The sequence below is a fragment of the Bombus terrestris genome, chromosome 6 (assembly GCF_910591885.1).
Source record: "Bombus terrestris chromosome 6, iyBomTerr1.2, whole genome shotgun sequence".
Taxonomy (NCBI): Eukaryota; Metazoa; Arthropoda; class Insecta; order Hymenoptera; family Apidae; genus Bombus; species Bombus terrestris.
Genome location: NC_063274.1, coordinates 5,367,774 through 5,380,300, shown reverse-complemented (window position 1 = coordinate 5,380,300; position 12,527 = coordinate 5,367,774). Strand labels below are relative to the sequence as shown.

At 33.1% G+C, this 12,527-nt stretch overlaps 2 protein-coding genes across 3 annotated transcripts; one reads left to right on the top strand and one right to left on the bottom strand.

Annotated features, from left to right (window-relative positions):
• The first annotated feature begins 1,035 nt into the window (after positions 1-1,035).
• LOC100650153 (protein inscuteable homolog) lies at positions 1,036-10,802 on the top strand. Its single transcript, XM_003395915.4, has 5 exons — positions 1,036-2,063; positions 2,904-3,257; positions 8,618-9,046; positions 9,175-9,382; positions 9,498-10,802. Exons 1-5 carry the CDS (start codon positions 1,762-1,764, stop codon positions 10,467-10,469), a joined length of 2,265 nt encoding a protein of 754 aa, XP_003395963.1. The 5' UTR covers positions 1,036-1,761; the 3' UTR covers positions 10,470-10,802.
• Positions 10,792-12,526, bottom strand: LOC100650723 (MIT domain-containing protein 1-like). Of its 2 annotated transcripts, none has more exons than XM_012309175.3 (5): positions 12,386-12,526; positions 11,886-12,025; positions 11,438-11,676; positions 11,130-11,329; positions 10,792-11,001 (listed from the first exon to the last, which is right to left on the bottom strand). In XM_012309175.3, exons 2-5 carry the CDS (start codon positions 12,004-12,006, stop codon positions 10,833-10,835), a joined length of 729 nt encoding a protein of 242 aa, XP_012164565.1. In that variant the 5' UTR covers positions 12,007-12,025; positions 12,386-12,526; the 3' UTR covers positions 10,792-10,832. The 2 variants fall into 2 exon arrangements, with proteins under 2 accessions (XP_012164565.1, XP_012164566.1); XM_012309176.3 differs by having other exon boundaries at positions 11,886-12,040; positions 12,386-12,524.
• Position 12,527: the final 1 nt, after the last annotated feature.

Genomic DNA, 12,527 nt, shown 5'->3' with positions numbered 1-12,527 from the left:
AATGCTAGATTATGTAATTGTGTACACTGTAATAAGTGATATATACACATACATACAAGATACAAATTATAAAACTAATATTTCATAAATTTTTAGCACGTTCTAATGTATGCAATCGTTCCATACTATTAGAGTGAAACAATCGCTAATGCATAATCAGTTTTAAATGACTGTTCCGCAAATCCAACCAATTGAAGTGAATCGGCGATCGAAGTCGTAAAAGAATTGACTAAGTGAATCATCCATACATATAAAGGTGCGGAACACTCATCACTGGAAGCATTTCACGCAGATGTCCAGAGCGGCGCGTGCCCCTAGGTTCGGTGGTGGTGGAAAAATGCCTCTTCAGCCTGTTTTCGCAGGGGGAAGCCGACCCCCACGTGTACATACATGTGCACGAGAGCGATAGGGAACCGGGAGTCACACCTGGCCCTTAAAAATAGCATTGGCGTGATTTCGTGACGTCGCTCGTGGCTCACATACTGCATCCGCACGATTTTAATCTCCCTTCTCCAAAAATTTATGAACGGCCTTCCTTGTTTCGCAAATTTTTCTTATAAAACATAAGCGATTATGAATATTAATCTATTCTTTTAATAAATCATTTTAATATATTATATAATTTTTCGCTTGTGTTTGTTTTAATATTGCTTTTATTACTAAATTATTACCGGTTCCCTCTATGATATTTCTTTGTTCAATTTCGTTAAATAATTTTGATCTTTAGGTTACTAAAAATTGACTATTGTCTTGTGTTTCTTGCAGGGGTCGAAACACCTTAATTGCAACATTTAATTGCACTATATTTGATAGAAAACAACCGGACGGACTTCCTATTGACGCCACTGCCCTGTACGTAGAATGCACCTAGTTACGCTTTGGCGGTTACACATGAGTTACACATACTAGGGTTCACGGGGGTACACGTACTGGTACGCACCCCGTAGAGGTGACAAAAGAGAAGGGGAGGAGCTCTATTTTCATACAAGTTGGCTTACGAGCTCGAGGCGGGAAGGGAGCGCGACTTATGGGAGGAAGTCGGAAGCGACCCGATACGAGTCAGTCGTTCGCGAAGCACCAATACGTTTAGATCGATCGATCGATGTACGAGTGCATCTAATGGATTATTGATTCGACATATAAATTCCGAACAATATTGGTATCGTTATACTGTATTTACTACAAATTATTACACATAAGCACGCGAGACAATGTGTGTTAGTACTTAATTAACGATAAAACAATGAACTTAAAATTCACTAAAGACCGAACTAAATCATTCAACAACTTGGCGATGCTCTTCTAAAGTTTACAATTAAATACTATCTAAATACCTCCAAAAGTTGATATTTTCATGTTTTTTGTACATGCCATAAATTGTGCAGTTTAAATAGAAATTGTTTAGAAATCATAATTTAAAAAAGAAGAAATTTTAAAGAACGTGTAAAAGGAAGAGTTCTTGGTGTCAGTGAGAAAAGCGATTGGATTCTTCATGGGGGTTGCAAAGGACACCATACGGTCCTCCGTGCACGCGACTTGTAGGAGGGTCGTTTCGCTCTACTGAATCGTAAAACCACCCCAGTGTGGCATCACATGTGGCATCATTGCTCATCCTCGTCGTTACTGTCGAACCTGAATATTTCAAGGAGCTTTCCCAAAGCATTTGAACTAATTTCTCCTTCGACGAGTTCAACGTAGAATACCTCATAAAAAGAGATTAGAATCGCCGCGAAAGTTGGCCGAGGAAAGCGAATATAAAAAATGAGCGCGTTTAAGAGACATCAAAGCAAAGTGTTCTGGAGTCACATGGCGTCTCAGGATCTAGAAAGTTTGGATCCTTTCGCTTCGAGGAACGATTTTGCTAATGTCAAGCAAAACATAGCGTACAATCTTGAAGTAGCCGAAGAGGAAACGGAAGAAGAGCACTCGTCCAGCATCAACGATACCAGCGACACGATCGATGCTGAAAACGTAACGGCGATTCGCGTCTGCCTAAACGAAAACGATGAACGACAATATTCGAGAATGACAACGATACACGAGGAAAATCTGATGACTCAGACGTAAGTGAAATTATTGCGATCAGGATGAAATTTATATTGTCGTAAGTTTGCTCGAGCATATCAAGTACGTTTGTTTGACTATTATTGGTTCTTCCTTATCACATTGACACACAACGCTACTTTCGTACCGTTAGCTTTAATTACTTAAGTTTCACAACAACCGTATGATAAGTTTTCGAGCGTTCAAATCGTTCACGAATTATTCTTTACATTGATGCCTTTAGTCTCGTATTTTGTGAACTATGTTTTTAATCACAATGGTGTTTAATAAATCCAGCATTATTTCCATGTTTAAATGTTATCCTTTAATCTGCCGTAGTTCTTTATATATTTGTATATTTATTTTTGCAAAAATAATTGATTTTAATGTACGATTATTTATTATACTTATACTTACTATTATACTTGTATTACGTATATCAGTGATATGTGATTTTTTTAGAAAGGATCTTTAATATGTTGATAGAATAAGATAATATATTTTAATGAACGATAAATATGTAATTTGACCATTTAAAATTTTGCTCCAGTTCTTTCTTGACTTATGGATACAATTTTATCAGTGCGATGAATTTCAGTTCAAGGACTGAACCCGTATATGTTCTATGCAGATTACAGTTACAAATACTTCTATATCATTTGTTAAATACGTTTCTTCGAAAAATTTTTAACTTGGATAGAACTAGATGCAATTGCGAAGTTTATTTAATTTTTAATCGAGGCTAAAGATGCTAGCAAAGATGCTAGGAAAGTAAATTACATTAATATTCGATAAGTTTTCCATATAAGCATTTTCAATCATTGTAATACATAAAAATAAGCATTTTCAAAATTTTATAGGGTCACAATGGAAATAAAGGACGAAGATAAAGGAGACGAGAATAATATCGTTCTGGCAAACAGATCGTGCAGTCCTTTGAGTCAAGATCTCCGAAGTCTAGATTCCGGTTTCTCCGATTCCGAACGATCGAATTGTTCCGAATTATACGAGAATGAAACGCCTAGACGAAGGAGACGGAAGCGAGTTAAGGATCGACGACATGGAATGCATTCGAGAATCGGTGCTGTTTGGTTGGAAAATGAGACTATTCCGAACCCAACATATACCTCTACTCCCAAGGACTCCAGAATTTTACCTCGAAATAAAATGGTCCTTAACACGCACGAAGAGCGAGGAGTGTCAAGATCGCGCAGGTAATTTAAATACAAAAAATCTTGTTAAAAATGGTTATATAGTTACAAAAAGTTTAATTACTATGATTCAGATCAGATACATACATTATGATGGACTGATCTGACATGTCTTGCGCATGAAAATATTATATTATTAAAAATTGGTTAAAATGATATTTTTAAATAGTTGGGGATAAGTTAATAATTAACTGTTTCGGATATACTGCAATTCATAATTATTTCTTTATACATTTCTCTCTTTTAATTTGTCCAGAAGTGTTTTAAGATTTTTAAAAGAATGACTCTACATATACCTAGAACAACTTACATAATACAATAACTTATATAATATTTGTACATATACATATAAATATGATAAACGTAAATATTGATTATGTTAAACATTTATATTTACGTATTATAGCAATGCGATACATATTTGATGGATGTGCTGATAAACGATCTGACATTTACATGGGGTGACACGATGAACATTTGTTTTACGAATAAAAAAGTATTCACGAAGAATAGTGTACAAATAATACGATAGCATGAAAACACATTTTTCAACTAGTGCATGTATGTTATCTCTATAATATAGTAATATATCTCTTATCCTAATTGCCATAAAAAAAAAAAAAATATGAAAAAACGTAGAGCACACAAATGATTACATGTGTATATGTATACTAATCTTACAATTTCAATCGCTTTCTACACTGCAGTTATTTCAAATCCAGAATATATATTTGTTCGGTATATTTGATCGATAATGCCATGAAATTAAAGGGTCTCATACCAAAGGGCATTATCTCTGAAAATAAGCCGCGCCTTGTATGAGCCGATAAGGTATGAAGGATGTATGTTTTAAGAACATGAATCGTCGCGATAAATGTCCCCAGAGTGAGCCAAGCGATAGGAATGCAACACGTAAGGCACTTCCCATGTTATTCTTCTGGTTGTTTCGTAAACTCTCATTTACCCCTATATAATGGTGGAACGTCATGTGGTTGCGTATGCACGTGGATCGGTCGTCAATCTATAGGTGCATTGGAAGTAGCGCAACTCATCGCCGGGAATATTAAATACTCATTATACAAAACGCGTCGTGACGAAAACGACTCAGCTCGTGTTTGATTTATGACAGGAAACTTAATGAGCATGATTTCCGCGCAATTTAGTGATTTCGGTAAAGTATCTTTTATGAACGTTTGAAGGAGGAAAACAGAAATCGTGTTTTATGCTATATAGGAATAGATATTGAATAAGCAGATATTGAAGAGTTAATTTTTTGTTTTACAATTAACAAATATCGAATACGTGAATATCGTTAAGTTTTTAAATGACTTTTAAACATGCAATTACTATTTATTACATTTGTATTATAATTAGACTGTGAATATTTGTACACACATGAAAAATTTAAATATGTAAGAGTACAAGTATGTAGAATATCCAAAGTACAGTATTTATTATGATATTTAGAGAGCGAAACATATATAATTTGCAACATTTACAAATTACAAATTTATCTTTCAGATTAAAGAATAAATAATAAAAGTAAAAGATGAATACTAAAAGTAAAAGTAAAAGTAAAAATATCGAAGCCTTTAATACCGACGAATATAATTTTTGAAGATTAAAATTAATGGTCCTTGCGTCTTCATGATTAATATTCAGGGAAGTGAGTGACAAAATTGGTATGTTAGACGTGTTCTGAAATTGTTGAGTCAATATCTTCTATGAAATCTTACAGGTTCTGAACAATGTATCATAAATAAAACGGGTAGGAAAATACTACGACATACCATCAATTAACATCGATTAATATACGTTCGAGCATCTGCAACGCAAATTAAACTCAGTGTCTAGTTCAATCCGGTATTTGGAGCAACTTATAGAGTCTATATTAATAGCAGGAAGCAAAAGACGATCGATTCGTAAACTCGCTTTGTAACGTTTGCTCTTATATAAAATTAATACTTAGATCGATTTATATCGACGATTGATGCATTAGAAATCAAACAAAAAATCAAGAAGAACGTTAGCAATGCGAATTATTCTAAATTATTCAACAATTCCGTTTACGAATACGTAGACAAATAATCGATTGAAAATGTTAATAATTCTAGCATATGATCAGAAGTTGAAGAAATAAATTTAAATTTATGTAATAATGAATATTGCAAATAAATAAAAATTGATTAAAGCAATAGAAAATCAGGATTGAAAAGAATGTAATGTTATAAAGACTAATTTAAAAGAAGGTTTTACATAATTATTTGTTTCATCATCAATTAAATCAATCATTTATTATACTACTCCAAATCAAATATTCATCCTCCTTCTATATGGGTAGTTATTATACCCATTGTCCTTGAATTTTCAATTGGTATTGATTCAATATTGACCAACAAGTGTTCGTGTAAGTTTTCAATTTTCTTTATCAAGTTCACGAGACATGGATTCGTTCTTTAAAACATACCCAGTCGACCAAAATCGTTCTATATGCTATCTACACTGTCTTCCATTTCTTCTCAAGACATAGATTAGATGAAATAATTCAAACACTATAATATTCTACTTTACGTACATATGGCGAAATGAACATCATAATAGCGTGAGCCAAGATTTTAACAATTTGAATTCACAAAACCACGTATTTTAACTTCTACATGTATTATCTCTTTAGTGTAATGTTTAATTAAGTTGCAATTTAATGATCAACCTTTTGTAACAATAGGCGCGGTATATCATTATATAAGCACCAGCAGTGAACTGATTTATATCATTATCATTCTCAGCCCTCTATATGGTTCCTGTGGCTGCACTCGCTTATTTTCGGAATCGTTCAATTGTTGTAAATTTATTTCAACGTCGTCAGTGTCATAAAAAGTAATTTCACTAGCCTGCAGGTTTTAAAATAGGTTTTCTAAAATAGAACCAACATTGTGCATCTAACAAGACAATAGGACGTGTTTCTTTTGACACCCTATAGATGTACGCGAGCCAGTACGTGATTCAATGTAACGTGCCACACGAGGAATACCTAAATGAAAGAGCGACGCGGTTTGAGTCAACCTGGGCCCCGGTGTGTCCCGGTGCGACGACAGCAAACGTACGAAGAATTCCAGCCACCGCACCGAGTGGATTGTGTGCAGGTGATGGCGTACAGCTTAGTCAAAGAAATGGGATTAGTCACCGTCGTCCATGAGAGAACGATTCTAGTTCCGGAGCTGACCGATTAGTCAGCTTTTTGCGCTATAATATATCCGTTCCTTCGTCGATCTCCGATTGTTCCACGACGGAATCCGTGCACCTGGTTATGCGGATTGGACAGTGGTTAGGCCTTAACTATGTCGCGGCGACAGTAGTCGAGACTCCTGTCTCGTTATGGCACGATTAAGGTACCGTAGATTCTTCGTGCAATTTGGGTCATCTGTGATCTATCGTATTTGTTGGAAGTTTATGTTTCCGAGTTATGTTTGGATTAAGTGAAGATGCTGGTCGATTGTTGCAGTAAAATGGAAGAAGGTTTCGATGAATTTGTTATGACATGAGCAAGGTATTGTAGGTTCTTGGATGAATATAGTGTGATTTTGGAGCTAAATTTCATCTATGTTATTTATGTGGAACATCGATGATTCACCATGTGCATCGAAAACGGAATTTTGTTTAAGGAAAAGATATTTCTTAGATAAACGCGAGATAGGATACAACGAGGAAAAGTTTGACATTTTAAGATATTATATAGATCTCTTTATGGATATAGATATAACATGATTTCGAAGGTAAATTTACTTTGTATTATTTGCAAATTAGAATGTCGATCATTCGCTGTACTTACTGGAAATTGAAATTTTATTCGGAAAAAGACGTATCTTAAGTGGATATAAGAAAGCGTAGAATAAGGAAAAGCTTATTATTTCATTGAAGTATTATATAAACACATATCTCTTTTTATAAATTTAGTATAGTTTGGAAGTTTTCGATCATCTATAATATCTCTTGACTAAACAGTATCGGATAATATTGAGATAAACTTGGATAGAAGGAAACTGAAAGTGTAAAACATTACATAAAGAATTAGAATACAATTCTCACATCTATTTTTAAGATTTTTATCAGAAATTTTTAATTTCACGTAAAATCGAATCTATCCAATTGAAAATCCTTGAAGAGGGAAACGGTATAAATATAGGAAAACAATAAACGTAGAAGTGTTTGAAGGAAGATACTACAGTTTCTTAAAAGGATGACAAATAAAATTGTTTATTACCGCTAATGTTGCAATATAAATTCGCGTGTATGGAGGAATTTGACCGATATTAAAAGTATTATTACAGAGTAAGCGCATATTCTGATAATTGAGAAAATGTTGAAAGTTGATAACATTGTTTATCATTATGTAACATATTAAATAACATACTTAGATAGAAATTAGATCTTTTTGAATGGAATCACTCTGGGGGAACGAAGATCAATGACTTTTCATCGTATAAGTTAAAACAGGCTAACACAAGTCCGTGAGATGAAGCGATGTTGCATAAATTTCATGGTGTACGATCAACGGATACAATTATCTACGCCATTATAACTGTTAAGATAAAAAATAAATACATTACGATATTTTCGCGAAGAATGAAATGCTTTAAACGGTAATTCAAACTTCTAAAGAGGTAAATATACAGTAATAACGTTACTTTGATACATTTATATTAATTGTATCTACTCTATATTTTATAAAGATATAGTTCGAATTTATATTATTCGATGCAATTAATTGGACGTCAGGTTTAAAATATCAGGCACGTAACAAATATTGTATATTTATGCTTACGCAATATAGAGTTATTACACTAATGGATAGCTTAATGAGTGACGAAATTACTTGATTAAGCAGTTATTTAATTGTCCCGAGCAATATCATTTTTTCTCTTAATGTCGTAACACGAGACGAATGACACGTGTTACTTGGATTATTTAATAAGAATTTTTCTGGACCTGAAGCTGCAGCATTTTTAACACGAGAGGACAAAATATTTTCTTCTCTGAGAATTTGAAAATAAAAAGTAATACGTTACTTGAGAAAAGCAAACTTAAAATTATTATACTTATTAATTGCTTTTGTAGATCGTGTAACTTCCTTATCCATACTCATAGAACATTACATATTACGTTAATAAACTATTTTTTCTTCATAAATCCTATAGTTTTATGAACAAAAAGAAAATGACGATTTTCTAATAAAATTGTGCGAAGATATCTGCCTCTTCGAACGTTAAACACGATTTTGATTTTATTCTTAATAAATCATAATTCATTTATAATTTTCATTGATCGCGACAGTTTATTAATCGACAAATAATGATTTTTTACAGAACGGAAGACGATCAAGTAGATGCGTCGAAAATTCCGCCACCTGTTTCCTTGGAAGACGAGTGCCTTGGCGATTTCTTGTACGCGACTGAACCACCGGAAGATGCGACCGCGCCAAGAAGCGCAAACTCATCGATAGCGACTAACTTTTCAGAGATAGAATCATCCTACAAGTCTACTCTACATTCCAGAACTTACAGACAATCCTCATCGGTGAGATCATGGTTGAGCGATCTCGCAATGGAAATCGACAACGAGTGTGGTAACACTCTTCAAAGCAAAGCTCTACCACAACGAAGACCTAGCGAATTTTTAGACGAAAAAGAAGAAATGAATGATTTGAAGAATCTGTCGACTTTAGCTACGGCTGCTGCAAACAAATTACTTATTAGAGCTGAACAATTTGATCGACATTATCAGTATATCTTTAGGTAAGTGTAAAAAATGACTCAAAACTTTGTAAATTATATTTCAATTTTACAGAAATAATGCTGACTACAGAAAATATTGATAATCTATGGATAGTATTAATGATACTGACGAATCATATTCCTTGCAGTAAAGTGTCGCATTTAGAAAGTGGCAGATCGGAGCAGCAGCTTCTACGTGCCATAGAGGAAGACGCTTTCTCCCTGCTTTCGGAGTTAGGTGCACCGCCCCCGTGTAGAATTCAACAAAACAATTTGAAAACAATATTAACGCAGTTGGAAAGTATGAAGAATTATATTGACGCTACTGTAGACACTCGTTTGGATTTTTATATCGAAGTAAGACATAATTCGTACTGCATAATACACATATACGAATATCATGAAGTGATTAATAATGAAGAATATATATATAAATAGTATACACAACATTAAAATCAATATTGTTTTATAGAGGGTAGTCAGAGGGTTGGAAGAAGCGCCAAAAAATGATATCATGTTAGCCAGAGGTGCTCTAGCAGCTTTAACTGCTCTAGGTTTGGCAGGACCTCGAGCAGGAAGCAGTATCACAAGATGTTCAGGCATCAGGGCGCTTTTGACCTCCTTGATCACAGCTGGTAGGACTTCAGTAGATTTTGTCGCAGCTTCTTTACGTGCATTGGCGAGCGTGTGTTGTTCTGCTACGGCAATAAACCAGTTTGTTAAAGACGGTGGTCCAGAGATATTGACAGACTTACTAGTCGTGGATAATACATCTGAGAAAGAGAAAATGGAAGCAACAGCATTGCTTGTACAAATCACCGCACCCTGGGTCAATGGTTTAGGTCTACCGTATGTGGAACCTTTTGCAAAGGATTTAATACTGCCCTTAAATCGTCTAGTCGAGAACACCAACTGTGGTCAGACTTTATTGCTAGTCGCAGCCGCGTTCCATCACCTGTCCAAATCTAGAAAATGCGCATTTGTGATACTGGAACACGACACGGTTAAGAAGTTGCTCAAAACTGTGAAAAGGTCAGCTGGCAGGAATGTTTGGTTAATGGAGCAGGTAGCAGCTCTTATCAGTGAACTAGCACGTATACCTGAAGCTCGAACGCATCTGGCGGAAGTTCGTGCCTCTATCGCGCTAGTTTCTTTTCTTAGAATGCGACCTCCTGGCTTAGAAAAGGCATATAGACGTTTAGAAATTACTGCTGCAGCAGCACTTACGAGACTCTGTGTAGATCCAGAGATTGCAAGACAAGTGGTTGCTGTCGGAGGCGCAGATTGTCTCCCGTCGTATAAAGCTGAAGATCTTTTGACCGAGGATGAAGATCAAATTGAAGCCGGATTGTTAAGATACACAAAATCCTTAAGAAGAGCGTGTAAAAAAGCCGCAAAACAAATCGATATCGCGAGGGCCAGTGATTATAGTACTTTGAGTTAAAATCAATATGAAAGTTGTACATATGTCGAATACATTTTATAAGAAAAAGAGAGTTTATGTTTATATACTTGTATAATAAAGACACTATATATATGTAATGTATATTTTTATTACATTTGTATAAAAATATATTATATATTGTATCATATTCTAAGAATCTTAATTTAGATATAAGTAAAATTACAAAAAATACTGATAAAAATAGTATATTCTTTTCTAATGACAAGCTACTTATAATAGAATTTATAATCCTAAAGTAGAAGAAATCAAGTTTTGTAAAAATAATGTAATTTGAATTGACCTGATGAATAAATAAAACCAATTTGTTTGTTATATTTTTATTTACTTTCCTGCATTGATTATTTAGGTCGCTAACTGCTCATTCTTTAGTTGACTTTTGTGAAATACATCTATGGTTGTCTCAGAACAAGGTCTCAATTCAAGATCACAAGAACCTAATACGAACTTTCCATTAGGTGCTTTAAAATAATCTAATCCACGGCCGATCTTAATTATCCAACCATTGCTAAGTCTGAAACAAAAGTACATAATAAATGCAAAATATTCTATCATTACATATTATATCTTATAGAACTAAAATAAGAATAAAATACAATGATTCAATAAATATAATTACACCTAACTAAACTATATTCTTACACTATTTGTCTGTCATGTAAAGTATCAGAAAAATTAAATTCGAAAGAAATAAGATGAGATGATAAACTCTGTTTCAGTTCTTCTAATCTTGCTATTTGATTCTTCTTATCTTCTGGATCAAGGGTTGTAATTAAAGATATTTTAGAGAGTGCATGACATTTTTTTACTGCCAGTTCACATAGCCTTACCAAATTTTGACACTAAAAATAAAATATAATATCAGTTTAAGATATATTGATATATAACTTAATATATAATATATATATATTGATATATAACTTATAAACTAAATTAAAATTAAATAATACCTGATGAAACATTCTTATATAGGGGTCTTCGATACAAATATATGTAACTGTAGCATCTAAAAATCTTCCAAAGACAGTACCATAACCATATCCTGTACTACCAGTTTCAATTTTGATTAATTCTCTGTATATGCCACTTGCCTTCTGCTTTTCAATTAAATCCTTTATTTTTTCTGCTCTGTCCAAATACTGCGATGCCCGGGTAGCAAAATGTTTCTGCCTTATTGGATCTTTTGTTTCTGATTGTTATATTAAAAATTTGTTAATCAATTTATAAGTTTGTAAAAATATATAAAATAATAAAATGAGTAATACAATATTTAAAGATAGACATAAATTTTTTATTAACATTTTAAAAAAATTAAAATAGAAATTAAAATTTCTTATAATAATAAAAAAAATTAATAATGTTAACAAAATAAAATTAAAAATATATATATAATGTTACCTTTCATAGAATCAAGAAGTATTTGTACACCTTCTTGATATAATACAAAGGCCATTGTATATTGTTTATTGTTATCTCTTTCTACCGCTCGTTTTAGAATCGAAGCTGCTGCACTTTCCATTGTATATACATATATATACCTTAAGTAATTTACACTAAATTATGTTTTCAAAAGTAATTGCATACACTTAAAATATATTGCACATTTCTAATATTCGAATAACTTCTAATCTACTACTTGAGTATTTAAAAAATGTATTCGCGTTCGCATGATACGCTGTGCATGCGCAGAAGATTATAAACAATGGAAAGATGATATCTCATGAATCAAAAACATTCAGTAGTGAGTGATCGTTATTTTTTAAACAATATTTGTCCTTGCTATTCATTAACAGAATAATTGTATGCGAAGAATTTTTATATCGAAAAGTGTTAATTAACATATAGGTACGTATATGATAGATGAATAAGGAATGAAAAAATAAAAATTTCATACTTACTATTTACTTAATAAATTAAATATCAAATCTGTCTTGTAATAGAACTAGTTTCTTTGCTCCATAATCATATACTTGAAATATCGATTCTCAAATATATCGAAAGTCATTTCGATTAATGTCACGATACAAAACAATTATATGG